The sequence below is a fragment of the Puntigrus tetrazona genome, chromosome 8, assembly GCF_018831695.1.
Source record: "Puntigrus tetrazona isolate hp1 chromosome 8, ASM1883169v1, whole genome shotgun sequence".
Taxonomy (NCBI): Eukaryota; Metazoa; Chordata; class Actinopteri; order Cypriniformes; family Cyprinidae; genus Puntigrus; species Puntigrus tetrazona.
Window position 1 is genome coordinate 23497770 of NC_056706.1, and position 23534 is coordinate 23521303.

Below are 23534 nucleotides of genomic sequence, written 5' to 3' on the forward strand. Positions count from 1 at the left end.
TTTGACTTTTGGAGTGAAGGATCTTTTAAATTCGCCAAAAATATAAGTGACAAAAAGTAACTCAGTAATGCATTACTGTCAATATATTGCAATGCAAAAATGAATTTTCCTCAACACTGGACCTTAGGCAGGATAGTGCTATATATAAGCACCGTGTCCAACCCGACTAAGATCTATTGCCTTTTGAAGGAGTTTTGACATGTATAGCGGTTAAGTTGTCTGCTCGAGGGAAACGTCAGTGACTGTGACATGGAAATGAGCAGCGGACAGGGATACAGCTGTATCGGTGACCAACACAGAGCACACCAGAGACTCTGCAGCCTTGTTTTAATTGACTGCATTTAAGTGAATGTCCCTGATGGCAGCACGCTGGAAAACAACCAGCCCCTCACCGAATCCGCTCCCGCAGAAGTCCAATTTAAGTTATCATTCACAAAGCTCTACAAAGCCCCGGTCCCCAGTGTGTTCACTATGTAAATATTTTAGTTAGTTTAATAATGCTTTTGGCCACTCAGCTCAGCACTGAAAAATTCTGCATATTCCGTCTGGTCTACGTGAATGATTTGTAATGCATTGATATTTTCCACGCCCGTAGTTATATTGCAGAAAAAATGTGTGTATTTTTATCGAGCACTGATGGATCGGTACTTTTTGTGGGAAAGGAATCGTAAAATGGTTTGTTTTGTTTAACTCCTTTCCTTTCGGCATTTTTTTTTTCCCCATCGCCTGCATTTTTTAACATTTTCACAAAACTTTCATGACCCCCAGAATATTTTCTGTGAATATTTGAACATGCAGTACGTCGAAAGAAAGAACAGAGACTCTCAAGTTCAAGTTTTACATAAATGTTCTTGTTTATCAACATTTGAGTGTGCATGTTCCATAAAAAAGTAAATCAGAGAAAATCAACTTTTAATATTTTACCCCACATAAGACTACATGAATACGTTCATTACAGTACTCACTTCAGCATACTGTGCACCGTATTGTACGCATTTTTGTACTATAATTAAATAATGTAATTAATACTACTACTACTACTACTACTACTAATAATAATGTACTTGACAGGTTAAAATATATACACTTTAAGTACTAATATGTACCTTTTAGCTACCAAAATGGAACCTTTAGGTACAAATATGTACCTTTTGAAAAGGCACCGCCCCTGTGACAGCTTTTGTACCTTTATTACTGAGAGAATCATTAAAATCTGTTCATTTAAAAAAATACAGAACCGTTTAATGATTGAATCCACCCATATTGAGTGTATTTCTTGCTAAAAGTGAGTGTTGCATCAGCCTCTGGATCATTTTCCCCGTGATTTACCTTAAAATGCTGCCTATGTAGGCATCTCACTAGCTATTAGAACACAGCCCATTAAACATTTCATTTCAACTCAATACAGAAACCAAACGGTTTCCGCGTTCTTTAGCATAAGAGACAAATCATTCGTCTGCAAAGCACACTCATTAGGCATTCATTAGCCTTGATGATGTGATAACATATAATATAAATGTTAATGGCTGTCGCTAGGCTAAGAGTCGCGTATTAGACACCATTAGTGACTGTCATATTGGAGAACCTTTTGATCTATGCCTAATAGCATTATGCTAATTGCTGGAATGGCACCGCTACTGCAAGCAAAAGATTCTGGATTTAATTTATAACCCTGGTTCTTCAAGCCAGATCTCAGGACCTAGGCTACCCCTACCACCGGCCCGTCATATCTCATACATCACTGACATTGGCGCTGTACCCTGTAATTGGATCTTTTGAATTGATTCGTGTTCATTTGCAGTGAAACAGTAGTCGGCGAATGTAAACAGATGCAGGAGGATGTGCTGTTAAATCACAATACAAACAAGCTCTTCAGGTCGGTTGCCAGGGTATTCTGGGTAGTCGTTATTTGCTTGTTTACGAAGTTTTAAGAGTCCACTCAAATCTACCGCATTTTCTTTCTCCTCATTTTGTCATCGACCAAGTGAGAAGTCTGTCTGAATAGAAAAAACGAAAGCACACCTCTCCGTACAAACCACGCAGATTTCCGAAGCAGAGGTAGTGAAAGATCTTTTCTTTTATATTGAACCTCACGTCTTAATGAAATGGATTCAGATGAAGAAGATGACTTGGTTCTGTCCACCGTGTGTTGAATGAATGGAGGCAAATCTAAATGCAAGCTTCATATTGATTTTTAAAATGAAAACATGCCATTAATTGACTCGAGCCATCCAAGATATAGACTGAATAAAACCGTAAAGAAGATTTTTACAGTAGCTGAGATTGTGCTCCTTGGTGATTGGCCCTGACCGTGTTTGAGAGCATATCAAGGAGCACGAAATTAATACCCATGGCTCTTGAGGTCTTATAAATTAAAACGATCAGTTTGGCAAGAATCTGAACATTATTTAAAACATCATTACTGTAATGTAAAGCCTCAGGCAAACAGTACAGAGTCATCTCTGGCTCACAAATTAATTTTACAGTAAGTGCAATAACCTGCATTTACATGAGAGAGTGGGTGAATTTCCAAATACACAGAAACAGATGATGAGGAGATTTAAAGCTACACTGTATATCATTGCATGTAAAAATTATTATACTGCATATCAATATTGTTGAGCTTCACAAAACAGAAAGTGGCTGAAAATTCTCATTTCAACCACAGCAATAATTAAGAACGCACAATGAGAACTTCCTTTTAGACTCATTTACTAACTGATAGTTTTCTTAACACTAGCTTCTCAACTATTTCTCTACTCTATTTTTATTCCTTTTGTTTTTATTTAGTATATAATTAACAAAAACACAAAAGGCCTGTAGATTGCTTGTCTTTATTTCTATTCTATCTGCTATCTTTTTAATTCATTATATTATTTAAAAATACCTTACTAAGTGTACTGTAATAAGCTTTCTGAGACTTGTTACAACCCTTGCGTATCATTGCGTATCATACCATTGTACTCATTTGTAAGTCGCTTTGGACAAAAGCATGCGATAAATCAGTAAATTTAAATGTAAATAAATAAAAGGATATTGTTTAGGTCCATTTATTATCAAGGGCTGCGACATAAAGCTGAGTTTAGGTTTTTTTTAGCTGTTATGTTGCGATTTCTTGCGTTAATATGAAATTGTGTGTGCAAATGTTAGCTGTTTAACATATTTCATTAATATTCTTTTTCAAATTATGCTTTAATAGTGTGCTAAATCGTGAAGAAACCCTCTTGTTGTTTTGAGGAAATGAGAGTGATGTTGTTCCAGCGGGTGCTGTGTCTCTAAAGCTGCTGACTTTATGAATTGTTAAAAACTGTATCATGATCCTCTTCTCACTCTTCTCAGTTTGCACGCAATGGATGTAAAAGATGAGAAATGGTCTGCTCCCCCCGATAAAACAGCAGTCACATTAGATTGCATAATGAAAGATAGGCCAGCCAGGAAATGCAATTTAGCCACGGATCAGGTAATTCACGCCACGCATGACCCATATACGCAAATACACGCGCGTTCTCAGACCGAACGCAGATTCATGGGTGTGTTGTGTAGCTTTCAAACAGGAGCTCTGGACCTCATCCTACAAAAAGTGGCATTTAAATGCATTCGAGTTGCTGTCTGCAGACTCACTTTCTCACCAGCAATATGCAGCACCCTCACTGGGGGCTTCAGAAATGATTATTAATCTGGTGAGGTTTGCCAGAAGTCCTATCCAAACTAATTGCCTCGAACACTTAATGAGCTCAAGCAAACATGATCCTTGAGCTGCAAACAGGCCTGGCCCGGCCCAGCTGAATGGCTCACCGTCGGGGTGCATTGAGATCAATTGAAGGCTGGCTTTTTTTCCCAGCCAAGCATACGTGCATTGTGCCGCCACAATGGTGGCTGCTGCCTTTTGTGGTTTTGCAAGGTCTGAGGGAACGGAATAAGAGGGGAAGTCATTGTGTGCAGATGCAATTAGCTACACTGGAGTGAGCGGCTGACGTCCAGCTACACCGGTCATGCTGGGTGACGATTGTGTTGCGACTGAAGTACATCGCAGAGGCTGATAAATACAACCTAAATCGAGCTATTCAACCAAAATTTGCATTTTGTCTTCTTTGACTCACCCCTGTGTGTTTCCTGACTTTTGTTCTTGCGTCTATTAATACCAGAGGAGTTATTTACAGCAGAATGTCCGGGCTGCTTTTTTCCATACAATAAAAATGAATTGAAGCCATAGCTGTCAAGCAAGATTTACAAGAGATGGTTTTCAGTGAATAATGAGTTCAATTTTAGTGCGTTGCACACACACAAACTGGCTTTGAACATAATGCAGTGCTTTTTGTAGTGTTTATAACCGGACAGACGCAGTCCTTGTTTATTTTGTTGCATGGAAGACAGAAGCACAGACATCATTCTAAATGCTTTACAAAATCATAAATGAATAGCAGATGGTTGCCAGAACTTCACCGCTAACAAAAAATACATTTAAAATAATTTATTGAACTTAAATGTACAAAACAAATAAATAAGTAGCAGCTGAAAATAGCTGTGGTTGCCAGAACATAAGTGTAAAAATACACGCAAATAGATAAATAATTAATGAGAGGCTGAACAAGCATCTGTGGTCGCCAGAACGAAATAAAAAATAAATAAACAAACAAACAATTAATGCATGAATAGTTGTTTTATTATTTGAATTGATTTACAGTACATGAAATGAAAGGCACATGCATCAAAGCTCTTTAGAAGTACTAATTAATTATTACTTTACATGGGGGGAAAAAGAAGGTCAATGTGAAATAAAAAATAATTTATACATTTCCACAGTGAATTATGATTTATGAATTTTATACATTTCATTTACAGTTTCTTCTACAATTAAAATGACATTTTATTATAAAGACAGATTTTTGACTTGAGATGGAAAGAAACTCAGAATGCCCACGCTGTAAGACGCATTGCGATTGGATAATTGAAAACATTTGGAGATGGATTTTTTTACTACACTGAATGAATAAACAGGAAACTAATGGTGTGTTTGTTATAAAATTCATCACTTATGAAGCAAAATCAATTTCAGCTATAAAAGCAGCTCTGCAGCAGATAAAAGTTATTCAGCTCAAGTTGTTTGTTTTTTGTTCTGTGCTATGTTTTTGGATTATTGTGTAATAATCCTTGAGAATGAGATGATGCATCACAACGGGAAAGAATAAAATTTGTTGCAATTTGTTGCAAGTCAGTTTATGTACTCCTGATTTGCGCCAAAGTTGATTCAGTTCAACTCACCAACATTATGAATATTGTAAAGTTAGGGTTACCAGCCGGTTCTATTCAACTCGAGTTGCATTCTCATCCAATAGTGTAATTGCTTATTTCTTGCCCAACTGAGCAAGCAAAAGCGGATAGTGGCGAAGACAAATCAACAAAAACAACACCGCGCTTAAATAATAGCTGCATAATAATATGCGATATGTCCAAATGTGTCAGTTAACACACACAATCTCTCATGTAATATTCAAGTGGTATTTTGCATTATGCATGAATATCTCTTCCAGATGCACTGGAAACAAGATGTAAATGAACGACTGAATTCATTCCATCCAAATGGTGCAATGAATAAAGCACAGAAAACATACTTAATTCTAAGAGGTATCAATAAGTTAATCTCATTAAAAATAGACTATTGCCCTGGCAACCATCCACAATATATTATGACCGGGAAGGCGTATTTTGTACAGGCAAGAGCGCCACTCCGTTTCTTTTAGAAAATGTAAAAATCTAGTTTTATGATACATGCACAAATCAATTTCATGCATTTGAACAGTCGCACTTTTAGGTGTTACGCAGTCATGCTCGCGTATTGACTTCAATGATCTGATACCACGAGCGCTTGACTGGGCCGTTTCTCATTGTGTTTTGCCCCTTTTATTTTTCATTAGAAAATCTCATCTCACCTCTTAGATCAACAACAGCACAGCAGCTTCGACCCAAAATCCTATCCATCTAAATTCGTAACTGCTCATTTAAAATGAAAGATGAATACTTGATCCGTGCTGTCTGCTGACACGAGTGAGATCAAGGCGAATCTGAGCGAATATATGAATACCGAATGAACGGTGGCAATGAGGAACTTGGGAAAACAGCCCATGGCCACTTCATTCACAATTCAGAGGGATTCACGGCTGCTGTATATGTTTTCACCACGCAATTATCAGCATGCTGCCGGATCTGACCTTGCTTTCCACTGAATTCTAAAGAGTGCAGCGATAAAGCACGCAGATGCTAACTGCTGGGTGTTTGTGGAAACACAATGGGGCCAGAAAGTAATGACATGTATTGAGAGCAGTCTTCACGCCGATCCCCGGAGAGTCTGTGGAAAAATTCAAGGCGCAGGGAAGTTTAAAACCTCATGTTCTGCAATTCTAAATGGGTCCTGAGGGATGGGCACATCTCCGCAGCCCAGCGGTCGAGGAGAGGGATGCTTTCTCGCCGAATATCCGCTATCCGAGGACTGCAAAACCAATAGAACGGAGAGAACAGAATTTGGCTTTCTCGTTTCTTGCTCTGCGGTGCTGTTCCAGCTTCCTCGTCCCGGTCTTCGAGCCGTCCGCCGTGTCAATGTGATATTTTCCCAGATGGATTGTTTTCCTCGCCCCACAACCTTTTGAGGACGCAGGAGGCTCTGTTCCAAAACTCACTAAGCTGCCTTCCCAGACAGCGTTCTTCATGCTGATAGGCATCATAGTCGAGCCACTGAAAGAGTTTCGGTCACAGTCGAAGACAGCATTGCATATGTTTTTCGCAGATAAGTCAATCCCAGAATATACTGCGACAAGCTCAGTAGAATTCATAAATCCTAAATGTACATATATGCCTATGTATTTTGTTCAGATAAAATTTTTTTAAATAAATCATTGACTTTGCTCAGGAGTAAAGGCCACTATTTTTTTAAAAACGTAATTAGATAAAACAAAGAGAATTATAGTATGTCTTTATCATTCAAGCTTTAATGATTACTTCAATGTGTTACTTTCTGTTTCTTTCTTTTGGGGAGGAGAGGGTACATTTTCTGAGATCAAATTATTTTAAAATACCCACATCTTTCACATTATTATTGTTGTTGCAGTCCTTGAGTTTTGTTTTGATGTGATGTTCAGATGGTTAGATGTCTTGTTTTAATGTTGAGAAAAACCCAATAAAATATATTGAAAAAAAAATAATAATAAATTATTGTTGTTGCTGTTGTTATATACCAATTTTGGCCTATTCAAATTTTGAATTATTAAAACAGGTAATCCAAGTCAGAGATTATAATATAATTAATTCAAACATGTATACTTTAAATATTATTTTGGCCAATAGTTTTGTGAGCTTATTTTATACTTTTTTATATGTATTTTCCCTTTTTTTTTTTTTTTTCAGTTTTGCAACATATTAATGTAAAACTCATTTAATATACTTGACATTGTTGAGAATAATGTAACAGTGAATAAAACAATTACAACAAGCAATTTAAGCATCATTTGCTTGTTGAATGGGAGGGAAAAAATTGTCATCCTTTTACGCTTTTACGTAGAAATCAAAGCCCAAATGTCTTCTAATTAAGCAGCTCTTTATTGTGTGTGTGTGTGTGTGTGTGTGTGTGTGTGAATCTTGTAAATGAATCTATACTGCAGGTAAAGGTGAATCAAATGCATAACCGTTAAAGAGGCCGGGAACGAACAGAAACCTTAATTCCGGCAATTTTTGGAAAGTAGTGATTCTGTCCGTATTTTTCAAATATTGCTTGTACAATCCATGTACAACTCATAAAAACCATCTCCAGTCCCTCAGTCTCCATAATTGAATTCATACATGTAACTCGAAATACATTTGTGCTGGACTCATTCAGTGGTCGAGGGGTTTATTATGAGATCTGATGACACGGTAAGTCAATTATGAGGTTGGGTTATAGGACGCTGCCTTAGGCATTACAGAACAAGGCAGCTCACTGGGTTTTAGAACAGAGATACTGAATATATTTCAAATTCGTGTCCCGCTTTCTAGGGTCACCGGCACATTAGCTTGCGCAGGAGCGCCCCAAGGTCTCTTTATTCGACGGTCGCTATGGAAATGAGATTTCTGCAGTTTTACTCTTTCCTGAGCCACTTGGTCTGGCAGGAAATCTTTCCGAAGCGCTGGGATGAGACGCCGAATGTTTATTTAGCCGTCGATGTGTCACGAAAAAAATATAAACAGAGACAAGATAGAGACCACATGACTCCAGACACCTGATGGACGCTACTGCTGTGGATGGATCGTGATTTTGAAGAAGAGCGGATTGGTCCTGTGGGTGAAGCACCTGCAATTTAATACATGAGCAAAACTAGAAAAAGCTCCTAGAAAAAAGAAAAAATACAGTGTGATTCCAGAAAGAAGCTTTCCGGGCTCCATTTATATTATAGTACTTTGGAAAACCGTCAATGCACTGGTGCTTTAATTACCCTAGGAAGCAATATTATTGATTTGAAGAAACTTAAAATTGGAATTGAAATAAAATATAAACATATAAAATATAAAATATTAACAATCTTCATTGCAGCTATGAATATCAGTGGTCAAATGTCTGCCAGATGTCACAGGTTTTTACTTGGCTCATTACCAAAGGCATTTACAACAGCAAGCCTGATGCAACATGCAACATGGCAACAGAAAAATAAATAAATAAATAAAATGAAAAAACTATTTCATGCCGCTTCAGAATCAGAAACTTTATTCATTATACATAGAGTGCAACAAAATAATGCACAGCCCTATTTCAGTGCAAAAAGGTTTACCGTTACAAAATAATAAAATAAATACCAATATGTGTATATATGTTTCTATATGTAAAAGAACAGAAAAAATATACACTTTAAGCAACAATATTTACTTATCCATCACAGTGGCAGTTTTTGAGCACACTTAATAATAATGGCAGATTTAAACGAGCTTTGGAATGAAACGAATGAGGTTGAGTAAACGCTTAAATTGATATTTTTAGGTTGCTGTAAAGAAGTATTGAAGAACCAGGGATGATGATATTTTTTGCAAACCACACCCCACAGCTTCAACTCAAGATCAGACTTCCCGGACTGAGTTAATAGTCGGGTAACATCACTGATTGATCTGATCACGACGAGCGGTGATGCTATCTGTCAGGTTTAGTGCTATCAACGCCTTATTAAGTTTGATGTAAGACATTAGCATTTCCTTCAGTGTCGTGCAGGTCAGCCCCGGTATTCACACAATCAATGAAACCTTTAGAACTGGCTGCGAGGCGGAGTTTGCGCTTAACTAGGGATTGGGGAAAAAATCTGGCATTTCGGAAAAATGTAGGAAGGAAATGTAATCTCGCCTTTTCCCGTTAAATATGAAAAATGGCTTTCCTAGGACATCCATTTATTTCCGATATTTTTGTCTTTGCTTTTTAAAGTTCCAGTTCCGTGATTTTCCCTTCAGTCTTATAACTCTCGCTTGTCTTTCACCCTGTAGACCTCTTCTCTTGATCTCAGCTCCCTGGCATTGATTTTTCTGTGTATCTGCTCTTGCTTTATTGTTTAATGCTGTAATATTTTCCCCCTCTCCCTCCCTTTCTCTGCTTGTCTCTCCTCCTCTCTTTTTCTCTCGCTCTATCTTTGTAACATCATAACCCCTCTCTCTCTCTCTCTCTCTCTCTCTCTCTCTCTCTCTCTCTCTCTCTCTCTCTCTCGTTCATTCACTCACTCACACACACACATGTGCACTGTACTCACAGAAGAGCATGGAGAACATCGGAACGCTGCCTCAGAAACACAGTACGTACCTTTCAACAATGTCTCATCTCCTCTTTTAATTGCTCTTTCAGTCCACATTGGATCATATTCTCCTGATGTCTCTGTACTTTTTAATTAGTGCATTCCTGGTTTTTGCCTGCGAGTCCCTTGCGGAACTGTTGCTTCTGGCGTTTCTCCGCATGCTTGACATCGTTGCGAGAAAAATCACATGTCTGTAAATGACTATAAGACGTATGACCTGCGGTAAAGTTTTAGAGTCCGCGTGCTGTAAATGAGCTCTCTCAGTGCATGATCTCATCTTCATATCGCGTATCGGTGATATCTGGATTAGTGAAAAAGTGGTGCAATATTTAATATTATTAGCCAGATCTTTAAAAGAAAAAAAAGGAAATGAATGCTCTTACTTTGAAAAAAATTGAGTCAAATTGTTAATAATCATGTACTGTGATTATAAATGTATTAGGAATAAAGACTTACAAAGGATTGATTTCTACCTTATCTGACCCTCGAAATGACTTTTAGCAGCGTTATCTATCACAATCTCATTGATTTACTGATTTTAAATACAATTCTTGACATTAACCGGTTAATTTAGACACTAATTAGTTCTTTGGTTACCTGACGGAAGGTTTTTTTTTTTGCACTGAAAGATTTTCCCATCATTCCTAATAGCTGAAACGGATAAGGCAGGGAACGTAAGCTGAATGAAGTCGGGCTCAATGTTAGGAATGATGGCTGCTGTGGTATTAAGAGAATCAAAGATTTACCGTGAAACACTTATCTTTGAGCTCGGTATCAAAAATCGCTTTCGGATCAAAATGCTCTCACATCTTTCAGACGCGGAGATTACAGGGAATTCTGATTTATGTTCCGGCTCGCACAAAGGCGCAAACGCTCTTGTTGCGAAAGTGTTTCAGATGTAATTACAGTCTAGTGACGGCGGTTTTAATATCCGCTAACAAGCCCCGGTGGCCAGAGATTTTGTCTTACACAGTATCTGCACATCTGTCCCGCGGAGAGACGCCGCATTTCACTGCTTCAGCCATATGTGCGTTTTTCCCCGTTTACCTGTGTCAGTCATAATCACATTGTGCTAATTTTAAGCTAGAATTAACTCAAATAGAGCAAGAGAAATGTGTTACATAAATGTACTCAGCCTGATGACTGTATGTGAATGAACCCATTCATTGATAATGGAACTATTCAGTAAAAAAGTAAAAATACTTACAGTCATGTTGTTCGAAACTAAGTGTGGACAGGATGAATATGTAATAATATATATATATTATTCAATGAATTACTTATCTGAAAGGAGCTTTTATCCTATTTCATTGATGCACTTAATATGAAAAGGCAAATGAAAATAACTTTTTACTAATAAAAAAAAAGGTGCATGACAAATCTGGCATCGTTTCAAAAACAGCTGTTGTATATTATGTAACACTGGCATTAAAAACAAAACATTTAAGGCTGTAAATCATTATAAATATGCACGTTAAAACACCTGTGACTGCACATTAGTTCAGCTGAAATGCTTCTTTTATAATCACTGTTGGCTACACTTTAAGTGCCCATCTGATGCAGTCTGAAGATTCGCTATAGCTGTTGTAAAGCAGATGCAGATATAGATTGTGTGGTGCTGGATTTTTTACTGTAAAACATATATACGGAATTATGGAATTGTTGCATAATGTCTGAGCTCTATACAATATACAAAGCAACATCTGAGAAACAAAAGAAAATGTAAGTTGTTATTCACTGAAAATCTGCTGTGTCTCTCAAAGCTCATTGCCATTCATGTGCATAGAAACTTAGCACATCAAGATGGATTTATGTAGTTTAATGTGGTTAAAAACTGCACTTAACGCGGTTAAAATATTGCGACATAACCACTTGTGTGTGTGTTTAGCGAAATGTTCCTTCCTTTCATCTTCTTTTGTCTTCAAGAAAGAACGCCGCTCAGATTTGCACCGACTTGAAGATGAATAAATGATATAAATGCCTACTGTAGACCTTATTGCACAAATTTCACTTTTTGTGAAAGTGGCGTAATTTGGTTTCAGCAGCTGCAGAGGGCCGTGAGCAAGAGAATATGCTAATATTGCTTCCAATGAAAACTTTTCTAGTGTAGCCAAATAATTTAACACGCATTTATCTTAATACAGATGGCTTGGGTGTTGACGGTAAGCTTTTGATGCTGTAGTGCTTTATTGTTATTGCACTGCCAAACATTTGCATTATTAATAATTCGCATTAGCACCCAGTTTTCTGCAGTCCACCGTTCACATAATTGCTACAAGTCTCGTATAGAAAGGACATAGTGCTTATAATAATCATAAAGTATTTATGACAAGTTGTAAATACTTAACTATGCACTACAAGGTAGCCTGATTATGCAGTTATACGTTTAGATCATTTGTAGACCTCCTTCTAGAAGCATATATGCTGTTCTTCTTGTGAGGTGAGTGCTGTGAGTTCTGTTGATTTAGGAGCTGTTTCAGCACCTGACGTGTGGACAGCTCCTAAAAGCAAACCGCTTTCGCGATGAGTCTTCATCTGAGTATTTTTGTTTTTAAGATTAATGTTTGCGAATTGTTGACTAAATGGTTTTCTTGAAACTCTTTTGCTATGATGCATAGTGCCCGAATGCAAAGTATTAAATTTCACTGTCTACCTTTTTTGTGCTTTGATATGACTCAATCAAAAGAAATCAATCAATCAATTAATCACCTTTAGATGTCACTTTTAGCAATGCATTTTGCGTCAAAGCACTTAACGGTATCAAATTGGAGAATAGAGTGTCAGTAATGTATAATGACAAGATTAAATACTCAATTTTCAGCTAAAGACACTTCATTATTGAATGCAGAGACGTAGTTGTCTAGGTCAGCTCAGTTGACTTGTGATACTTCAAATCAAGCAGCTTGCTTTTGCTTTTCTAAGAGATCAGACATTTTTGCTTTTAAATGGCTTGGAGAAATCCCGTAGACTTACATTTAAAGGAGCTGAACCATATCTAAAGACTCGAGTATCATAGAGACTTGTGTTCTTTTGATTTGGACCAGTAAGCAACTATCTCATAACAAAACACCCTAGCAACCCACATAGCAACCCACATATAACACCTTAGCAACTATATAGTCCACCCACAGAACCTAAATATTGTGGCAGCAAGTTTTGTTCTTGATAACATCGCTTACATTTTACACTCACATTGTAAAAATGATTGGGTAACACTTTATAATATCTACGCACTATGAATCATTAGTTAAACATTAGTAAATGCTCAATTCACCCTTTAAAAATTATTGTTCCAAAATGATTCTGCATTAGTAAGCAGTTCACAGGTGCATCTATAAATGCCTTGTTCTTGAGCATATATATAGCATTTAATAATTGTATTTCCATACTTTATTAATGATCGATTTATCGTTTCTAAATTATTACGTTACAGTATTTACAAACCAGTTATTCAGGAGTTGGCAGTGTTTAATAAGACCATTTAGAAAGTTTAAGTAAATGATTAATAAATTATTTAAATTCACATTGTTGAATATTATTATTTAGACACATGGTAATAGTTGCTCAGTCTCTTAATAAATGCTTCTTTTTTTTTTTTTACACATGTTCCTGCTATAATTCAAGTCAGTTTTAAAGCATTTAGTAGTTGCCGGCCATCTGTTTTTGTGAGCTCATGTAAAATGAGGACTATTTATACCTTGCAAAGCCTTTAAAGGAGATGTAAACACAGAACAGAACGCAGAAATATTTTTTCAATGCGCAAAAAGTGAAACAGTGCAACTGTATACTTGATAAATGATAAACTTTTAGAGTTATATCGTTAGGAAGATATCTAAGCCATAATAGATATGCTTATAAATCATGGACGAGGCATTTATAGATACTAATGCATAATAATGTTGGAACAATGGTTTACAAAGGATGAATTGGCTATTTACTAGGCTTCATTAATGATTCATAGCTTGTAGTTATTATAAAGTAGTTATTTCTTCAATTCAATTCGATACTTTTTATGTATCTTAGAATCCTTAAGTGACTTAATATTAAAATAAAAAAGTTGCTTTACAATAGAATACTAGTTTAATACCTGCAGCCCTCCATCAGATTTCCTCTGAAGTCCTCCTCCTCCCCCAGCTCCACCTGTCTAGATCTGCTATAGATAATGTCTGAATTCAGCTCGTAACAGCTTGTCTGTATATTTATTGGCAGTATCAAGTGTCCGCTCTGCTGCTACTCTGTTGTCATATTATCAATCAATCAATAAACACATAAATAAACATGAGGGATGTAAATATATGACCTTTTCCCATTAAAACCTGATACGATCCATCTAAAAAGTGCACAAAATCTGCCATTAGCGTCTGTAGTTTTGGAATATGCCTTCTGTCCACTTTTTCTAATATAAAACCATTCATATAAATTCAGTTGCCTCCTCCTGGTGTCTCTCAGATATACATAATTTGCTCTTAATGTTCAAAAGAGCATGTCATATGTTTAGCATGCAGCTGTGCTTCATTACTGTCTTGCATGAGAGCACATGCGCCACATTATTATTCAAAGATGCATATTATCATTTAATAGCACACCTCGAGCTCGCAACACAGCTTGCGTCTTTTTCTCTGTTTGTGCATTAATCACCACTTATTTAATTGGAAAAAATGGCTTACAGTTGCTGGCGCGGAGTGTAACCTTCTCTGTCGGTGCAGTGGTTATTAAAATAAAGTTTAAAAGTATCATCACATCCACCAAAAAAGCAGAAGCAATTAAAACGATAAAGCTACGCGCAAGATTCCACAAGAGTGGGTCGTCTGTCTTCGTTTCAATTTAGAGCTCTTTAAAACTGGATTACTTCCTTTTCTTTTGAGAAGTAAATTAAGCGTGCTGTCAGACGCTCTTAGCTCCTGAAGCATCCTTTTAGAGAAGATGTTTCTTGAGCTCACACAGCCATGAAATACAGAAGACACTGGGATTTTACCTGAAGCCTACTGAAATGGTAATAAAATGGTGCGTTTTAGCAGTTTCTGACAGTAGCATAATCTAATATATGTGCGTTTGTGTTTGTAAAGGAGAAAGCCAGATGGGAGTAATTATTTATCTCTCTCTCTGAACTGTCATAACAGGATACAACACGACTCCTCTTTCTTAACGCAGGTGCCGACTGATTAAACCGAGATGTTTTGTACCTCGAGGCATTTCCTGCGCTCGATTGATAAGATGTTTCGTTTCTCTGGATGAAATTGATTGTAGCGGGTTTTGACCTCAAACGACAAATGAAATAATAAGACTTGAAAAAATTCTGAAAACCTCAAGCAGACTTTCTGTTTAGAGGCTGTTTCCCCTTGTTCAAGAGACGTCGCTCTCTTTCTTTAGCTGTATATTAAAAGTGTCTCATCGGTTTTCATGCACACATACATGTGCATTTATTTGAATATTTTACTTTATGACATTTTGTGATGATTACAGACGCTTCCACCCTAAAATGCACACTTTTGGAAAGAGCTGCAATTATTATATTACTGTAATGAAAAACATCTCGTACGTGCATTTTTAGATATTTTTACAGCAATGAGAAATTGAGAAAGAAATGTGCTTAATATTTCGAAACTTATCAATCAACATTTCTACGTAAATGCCTTTAATGCTTTAACTCCAGGTTGGAACAAAAAAGATATTTTAAAAAATTATACTCACCAATATAAAAATATTTTAAGACTCTTGTGCAGTCAGGGTCTTAAGGATCTTAAGAGCATGTTCTGTAATTACCGATATTCTCACGACTCTCCAGCATCAGAAACCACTCGAGTCAATATCTTGTTTTTATTTAAATAACTTCTACTGAATAAAAACATCTTTGGGTTTTGCCTTTCATCTACTCAACAGCTGTAATCAGTTTATAAATAGCAGCGCTGACTATAATGCTTTCGCTCTATTCGTCTTAGTTCCAGTGTTCCCGCTTGGATTGCAGAATCGTGCTATTTATTCCCATTCATTACTCTTTTGTTTAGCGCTCGTTTTAGTTTCTCGTAGCTTTTGTCTAAAATAACAGAATATATTAAGTATAAAATAAAAACACCAACAATTAATGAATAATTTGAAAAATGATAAAACATGAAACCACATGATGCAATGTTTAAGATTGTAATAATAAGGACTGTAGGACCTCTATTGAGCTTTTAAATGGGGGCTTTATAGCATGTATAAATGTATACCCTGCTGTATAGTGAACATTTTATTTTTTAATGGTGAAAAGGTTGAGTGGAGATGCACTATAGCATGTTATAAATTCTTTGAGAAACTGAAACATAGCCAGCTCTCATCAAATCATATTTGATGTTGATAGATTCCCGCTCAACATATCATTTCACATTGTCTATATTTTAGCAGTTTAAGTATGTTATGTGTTCAATATATATATATACTGATACTGACACTGATATTAATATGTATCATCCATTTAAAGTGCTCTGAAAAACTTGACTGTGATTGTATTTATTATCAATATGCATTTGATATCAATCTGCACTGTATTTTAATAAATCTATTATGTTCATATATTAATTTATTTAGTGAGTTGCCGTGTAATAAGCAGGTTAATGTCAGCTTACATTTCATGAATAGTTAATGAAATCTGTTTGCCCCCCGCTTTTGTTTGTTTATAACATAAAACCTCAAAGGCTACTCATCAGTTTTCCCTGAACTGACGTGAGATGAGTTTATTCTGCTGTACTGATGACTCCGTTCAATTGAAGCCAGCTCAGATGAGTCAGTACATTTATTCTCTACATAGTATTTATGAAGGTAAGGTTAATAAGGTTTTAGAGAGCATCTTTCATGGCCTTTGGCCTTTCCGTCGAAGCTGGTTTGCGTCTCAGTGTACGGAAAGGTCAAGGCCTGTACTAATACAGAAAGGTCAGTGAGCTCTTTGAAGGTTAAAGCTTTGAGTTAGCATCAACAACGATGTAACACGCGAGGGCATGCAACAGAAGTCTGAAACAGTAAAAAGTGAAACAGTGGTACTGTAGATTGAAATCCAAAATCTGGGATTTTCATTTTTTCAGAAGTAGTGTACTGAAAAACTATCGGAACAGGAATTAATGGAACAATAGTTCCATTGTGTAGTCCCGAAACGTTCATTCATCCATGAACGTGAACATGCAGTGTGATCTAACTTATACTGTGGAAAATTAGGTGCTACATACACGTCTAGTGTTAAAGGGGTTGCATGTAGAGTTCAGAGACCCTTGTTACAGCGACACTATTGGCCATTAACAGAACTGCAGTCGGCACTCATACACACGTAACATACAAGACGTTAAACATGACTCAGTCCCAGTTCCTTTTCTTTCTTCGCTTAAAAGTAAAGAGACTTGTAATATACTTTTAACACACATCTAGCTGCTGTACAAAATGCTAAAAGTGATGTTTAGATGAATGCATGAATATGTTTTAAACGGTTTCCCACGCGACAAATGGCAGCAGTGCAAAAACCGCAGTTAAGAAAGCATCTGGTCATGCTCATGTCGACAGAGAAGGTCACTAAAATTGATGAATTGATTATTAAACTATATTTGAAACTATAGATTATATAGGTATGGTTATGTGAGACAGCAGTTTAGATGCATCCTTTCCTTTGCATGACATATTGGCACTAAAGAATAGAATGGCTCTCTCAGCATTATCCAGCATTTTTTCAATTGTTTCATTTGTTTCAGGAAGAGAGCCCTTCACGTAAAAATCATCCTACAAGCTTTCATAGAGATCCTAGGTAGTGGCCGTTTTTAGGTTTTGTTAGAAGCTGTTTAGACACCGGCAATAAAAAATGGATCTATACGCGTAAATTCTTACATGCAAACCCATTTTTACGGAGCTATTTATTTATTTCAGCTTATCCATCATACCACCACATCATCCAGAGAGATTGCACCTCTGATGTCCACACCAGAAATTGCCTTCAGTGTTGATATCATTTCATATAATCAAAGTTCTTCAGCCAGCCATAATATTTTTAAATATTTACCACAGATTGCTTCAGTTGAGCCTGAAGTCTTTCACAAATACGCTTATGGATGCAACAGTAAAGACCTCCAAATATAAGCCTCTAAACATTACGCAACTCTTAAAAATAAAGGATCCAGAAAAGAGTTTTCACAGTGATGCCATATAATGCCACAGTTCTTAAAAGGAATATAAATAAATGAAACCATTTTAGCAGGATGTTTTCCACTATAAAGAGCCTTTTGTGCAATGGAAAGGCTCAGTGGAAGCTTTTTCATTGAACTGTAAATGCCAATAAAAAAACTTTCATTTAAAATAACCTTTAAGTGGTAGCAGATCACCACACAGCAAAGATCTTGGATCTTGCAACCATAGATGTCTAGCGCTGCTTTTTGGAAACACAGCTGTGCTCTGTCATTATGAAATATTTCAGAAGTTCTGAAAATAGGCAGTAACTTGAATTCTCAATCTGAAAGTATATTGTGCTGTCAATCAATAGGGTCATGTCTAGATCCTGTACTAATATGTTCTGATGTTTTCATAATCTCTTTGAGTCTGAAGGTTTGATCTATTGAAAAACTGGAGTAAATCACCTTAGCTGTGCACAAATTACAGGACCACCTCCGTGTTTTGATGTCCACCATTCTGCAAATAGTCAGCAGGGAAGGATGGAAAAGATTAAATTTAATCTGTCACAAATAATACATCTGTGAAATATTCTGGTGCTGAAAGATATCTTTGAATCCTAGTCCTAGATTCTCTTCAAGAGAATTGCATTAGGTGCTCTCCGTGGATTAGAAGATGAATAGAATAGGCTAATGTTTGTTGGAGGTTTCTCTGCAAATTTCGGCTGTTCAAACACATGCCCTCTGCAGCGGTGCTATATTTGAGGTTGATATTTCTGCCGGTTCAAGTGAAAGCTCATGCTGTGTAATATATTAAGCCTCTGCCTGGTTTGTAGTGAGGTGAGAAAGCCGCCTTTAAAGATGCCATAGCAGCCTCCAATCCTGTTCTGGAATGGATTTGAAATTGACTTCTAATAAGTCCTCGAATAAGAAGCATAAGACGTTCCCCTTCCCGTGATGATGGAAATTTAGCCGAAATGCGGTTTGCTTATTTGTGTCGCCTAAAGTCAGTGCCATGGATTGTGCTTATTCTGATGCGTAGCCCATTTGCAATGGATAGTCTGAAATTGTCTTCTGTCTCGTATGATATTTTACAGTGCTTGCTCAGACAGGCATCACTACAGCTATTGCGCATAGTTATGGAGCATTCACGTATGAAATGAGTGTTTCTACTGCTCGATGCTCTAATGTTTTTGGTGTTGGTGGGTTGTATAAATATGATTGGTAATGAGATGTACTGATGGTACAAGCAATCTGATTCCAAATACTAATTATTAAAAGTAATTGGAATCAGAGTTCTTGCCGTTACGAAGACTCTGGAGGTGTTTTATATAAACTGCAACAGTACGTAATGCGCCATTCATTTGCATGAAATACCACATACTTTGGGTTATGCCCGCATCATGTAGGGTTGCTGACACTCCTTTTGCAAAAAATTGCCAAAATATCATGATCATTTGTTTGAATGTTTGAATGTTCCAACATAACTGTTCACCTGGCAAATAAAAAAACTGATTTAAAAAGGAGGAGGGACTAGAATATCATAGAAAAATGTGGATAGTCTCTTTTTGTTTGGACTAGTAATGGCAAACTCCTAGCAACCAGCCTGAACACCTTAGCAACTATCAATCCACAAAACTCTATAGCAGCATTCTAATTCAGAACATTCAAAACACCTTAGAAAGAATTTTGAGAGCAATGCCCTGGCAGCCGTTGGTTGGGATTTTTTGCAAGGAAAAGCACTCGCTCGCATTTTCTTCATTAATGCAACATCTAGTTTCCTTCTCTTTGCAGTAATATTAGCATAAAAAACTCATTTTGTGTTCTTTATACACTTATGCCTGATCACTAGGGGGGCGATGTGAAAAGATTAACTGTATGTTTATACGTGTTCGCTTATCCTTGTAGTCTTACACAGTGATGCACACTGTCATGTTTGGTGTTTTATCTTAAAGTGCGTGCTGTATTTAGTGTGTATGTGTCTGTGTAGGATGTGCTGTTTCAACAGGCAGTGTTCTCTCCAAACCTCCCTCTCTGCCCCCTCTTTTCATTTGCCTGTCCTCTCTCAAGAGAGCGCTTTGAAAATTCAAGAAGAAGTGTGTATTTTGGGGATCGCTGATGAATAAATTACAGTTTCAGCTGAACTTCAGGGATCCATAAATGATTCACATTCGGCATTAAATGCTAAAAGACTGAAAGCTCAGCAGTGCAGATGTTGACATTGTATGTACACATGTTCAACTAAAGTCAAACACACACACACACACCCAGCATCAGTCTGTGTATTTTCTAGAGCTGCCAGCTTTGATTAGTACTTTTCCTCTAAGCGCCAAACCACGGCTATTCTTATTCGTATGCTCTATTTCTTAGTTTCACAGTAATAGGAAGTATTGATTTGTAGATTAGATGCTTTTTAAATCATCAGAGCCGTGGCCTAGCAGCCACCCTAAGGGGACAAACTGGGAAAGACCTCTGGTGGCACAATATTAGACAAGCACGATATTAATAATACACCTTTGTGGAAAGGTTAGCCAATACAGGGATTTAACACGTCAATCCCTCTAGTGTTGTGTTAGCACAGGGATCCCCGATCAAATCCTACTACTGACTCCTACCTGCGTTCTGTGATTACAAGAGTCTATTAGCATATGAGTGCATATTAACAATGCAAAACAGTGATCATGGATGTATGTGGATTTATACTTTCAATGCTGCTTTGGTTTGCCATCTATCTAGGTATCTAGGTAGGTGCAACTTACATAATAATGTAATAACAAAGATACATAGTTTTAATGCGTTAACAAATGGTTACCATAGTATTGTTTCTTTTACCAGTGGTTGGTTTGTTCAGGATCTGTTTTTCAAGTGAATCTTGATCATGTACTTAGTTACAATTCATTTGTAGAGCACTATGCATATTTCGAAGCAGTGTTGTCCCAGAAAACCTATTCAGCTCTGTATTTTACATTTCCCAAAGGGACACACCGACCAGTGCTGTGATCAATCAAAGTTATCACAATGACGTCACCTTTGTCAGACAGTTTTAACAATAGTAAGTAAATGAGATAATTACAAACAAAAAATGAGCAACCGAAAGTTGCGAAGAAATGATACACTGCAGCTCTAAAGTAGAAGTTTACTCAAGCTAAAAGAAATTTCAACCCTAAGGCTAAAATTATCGTTCCATGAAAAATAAATAAAAAATAAAAATAATAAAAAAATGAGCCTGCATGTTAAGTGCATTGAGTTGAATTAATTGCAGAAAGTTTAAAACAAGAGCGAGAAGAAATTCAGCGCAGGGCTGCAATATAATGACATGTTCACAGACACATAGTGAAAACGAACCGTTCATTCCACGTTCTCTCATCTGTCTTTGGTCAGATCTTTCGTTATATGGGTGACGAGTAACAGACTGTACAGTTTCAGCTAATTGCTCTCATTCAGTAAAGCAGCGCATAGCAGCACAGCAGATGAATTATACAACCCTGACAGAAATATCTTCTCTCTAGAAACCCTGTTCTCCCACCACAGCACTAATGAGACGTCCCCTTGTTTCCACTGGTCATCTGTGTAGCGGTTTTGGCATAATGCAGCAGTAATGTGTTGCTGCGTGTCAAGTCTTTGCACTTACAACTGTTTAGGAGCTTCTGAATGCTTGCCTTTACATTGTGTACTCGATATTCTTGAATTTTCCACTTTAAGTTCACTTCATTCACGCTCTCTTGCACAGAAAAGTGCTAATTTAGTTATTCGGGACCATTTTACAACCTCTCCCTAACTCTTACAATAGGTAACCAGACGCAATGTGATAATATTCCAGCAACAAGCAAAGTTTCTGATGCAACACTCAACAAAATTCAACAACAAAATGGATGAGTGTTCAAATTATTAAAACCTAAAGCAATTCAACATTGATAAATATGCTAACATACTCAATGCCTGATACAACATTCATCATGAAATATACTTTGCTTACATGGGTTTACAGTTTGAACATTCTTCTTTACTTTGAAGATCTGAGGTAATTTATTTATAGTTTCATATGTAATGGGCGATAAAAACTCAAATAATACCAGTTATACCAAGCGCAATTATCTGAGATGTCAACTGCAACATTGCAGAAACTGAAAGTGTCGCAGCTAGTTAGCAACAAAAAAAACAAAACATGCTTTGTTATGATTGTGCACCAATTGTCTACATCAGGACAAGCCAACCCTGCTCCTGAAGAGCCACTGTCCTGCAGGGTTTAGCTTCAACCCCAATCAAACACACCTTTACAACTCATCGTAAAAACAGCAGGTGGGTGTATGAGCAGATTTTGAGCTGAAGTCAGCAGGAAGGTAATATAGCTTGTGAGGAGCAGGGTCAGTTGCCTCTGGTCTACAGCTTCTTTGCAAAGCATGACAGATGTCAGATCCACCAGTTGTCACAAAATTGTTAAAATAGGACTGAAATCATCAGGGATCTTGTTAAAAGTAAACTTCAGCCACTTATTTTTAAAGTAGGGATCCTTCAGAGGGATTTATGAAGCTGTTTCCTGTTCCTCCTGAATCCTTTCGTTCATGGTATGACGCTTAATCCTTGAGAACAACAAACAGTGTCTTCAACTTTGTTCTTTAACTTCAAAAAGATGGTAGAACAGTTTAAGAGTTATAACCCCATCACTGGGGTCTAGACAAATTGTACAAAATCAAGTCTAGACAAATTGTACAAAATCGTACGAATGAGGTTGCACAAACTTAAAATTATTTACCTCATAACATGCATACAAATTGGTCGTGAGATGGTGTTGGACTGTCTCATGCATGATACCTCTATTGCCTCACCATTAATGCTGGCTGTTAAATCCTGTGCATCGTGTGATTCCATTGGCTAAAGCTAGCCAATCTGAGCTTTCTATTTTCTAGCCATTTTGTGTGCGAAAAATGCATCAGTGAAGAACTGTCAGTCATTTGTAGCACGTTTTCAAATACAGTGTGCACTTGCTTTCATCATACGCAAAAGGTTTTTTGCCCCCTTGAAACCCTGTCTTTATAAACACGACATGAAAAAGAGGAACTGACAGTTATTTGAAGGAACCTTCTCATGCTCTGGCGGTTTGCGCAGGGTTATTAGATATCGGATGTATGTTCCTCTATCAGCAGGCGGAGGTCTGTAGGGATGTTTCACAGTCCATTAGTGTTACTGGACAGTGGAGTATGTCTGATCTGACAGCTCATCACCTTGTATTAAACCTGCTATTGAGATGGCCATTTCTGAGATGCCAGCTAATGAGCTACGTCTCTGTTCTCATTCAGTCCGTATGCGCTTGGCCCCAGAGGATGCTGGTGTTCATAAACCTATACGCAGGTCCAGTTTTAATGGCATTTTTGCTTCTCTTGTTTTCTTTCACTGCCCACCTCCATTTTTAACTTTCTCCATATGTCTTGCAGATAAACAATCATTCCCCCAAATAAGCCTTGGAATTGCACTGACCATGTAATTTTCCGTATTGGCCCTTCTCTCTGGAGAATAGAAGTGGCCCAAGGCGAGTAGACAGAAAGGAAACAACAAAAGCAAAGGAAGCCGATAAAGAAATCTCTTCTCTGCCTTCATGTCTGCCTCTCTCTTTCTCAAATCACCA

At 37.2% G+C, this 23534-nt stretch overlaps 1 protein-coding gene across 3 annotated transcripts in view; it reads left to right on the plus strand.

Moving 5' to 3' along the window:
- The window catches only part of plch2a (phospholipase C, eta 2a), a 100483-nt gene that overhangs the window by 14875 nt on the left and 62074 nt on the right, over positions 1 to 23534 (plus strand). The window contains exon 1 of one of the 3 annotated variants that reach the window (XM_043246657.1): positions 9722 to 9791. The exons of the other annotated variants lie outside the window; for them this stretch is intronic. Coding sequence (XP_043102592.1) covers positions 9758 to 9791 — 34 coding nt within the window. The 5' untranslated portion in view covers positions 9722 to 9757. Of the gene's footprint in view, positions 1 to 9721; positions 9792 to 23534 lie in introns of those variants that run through there. 3 annotated transcript variants of the gene reach the window in all.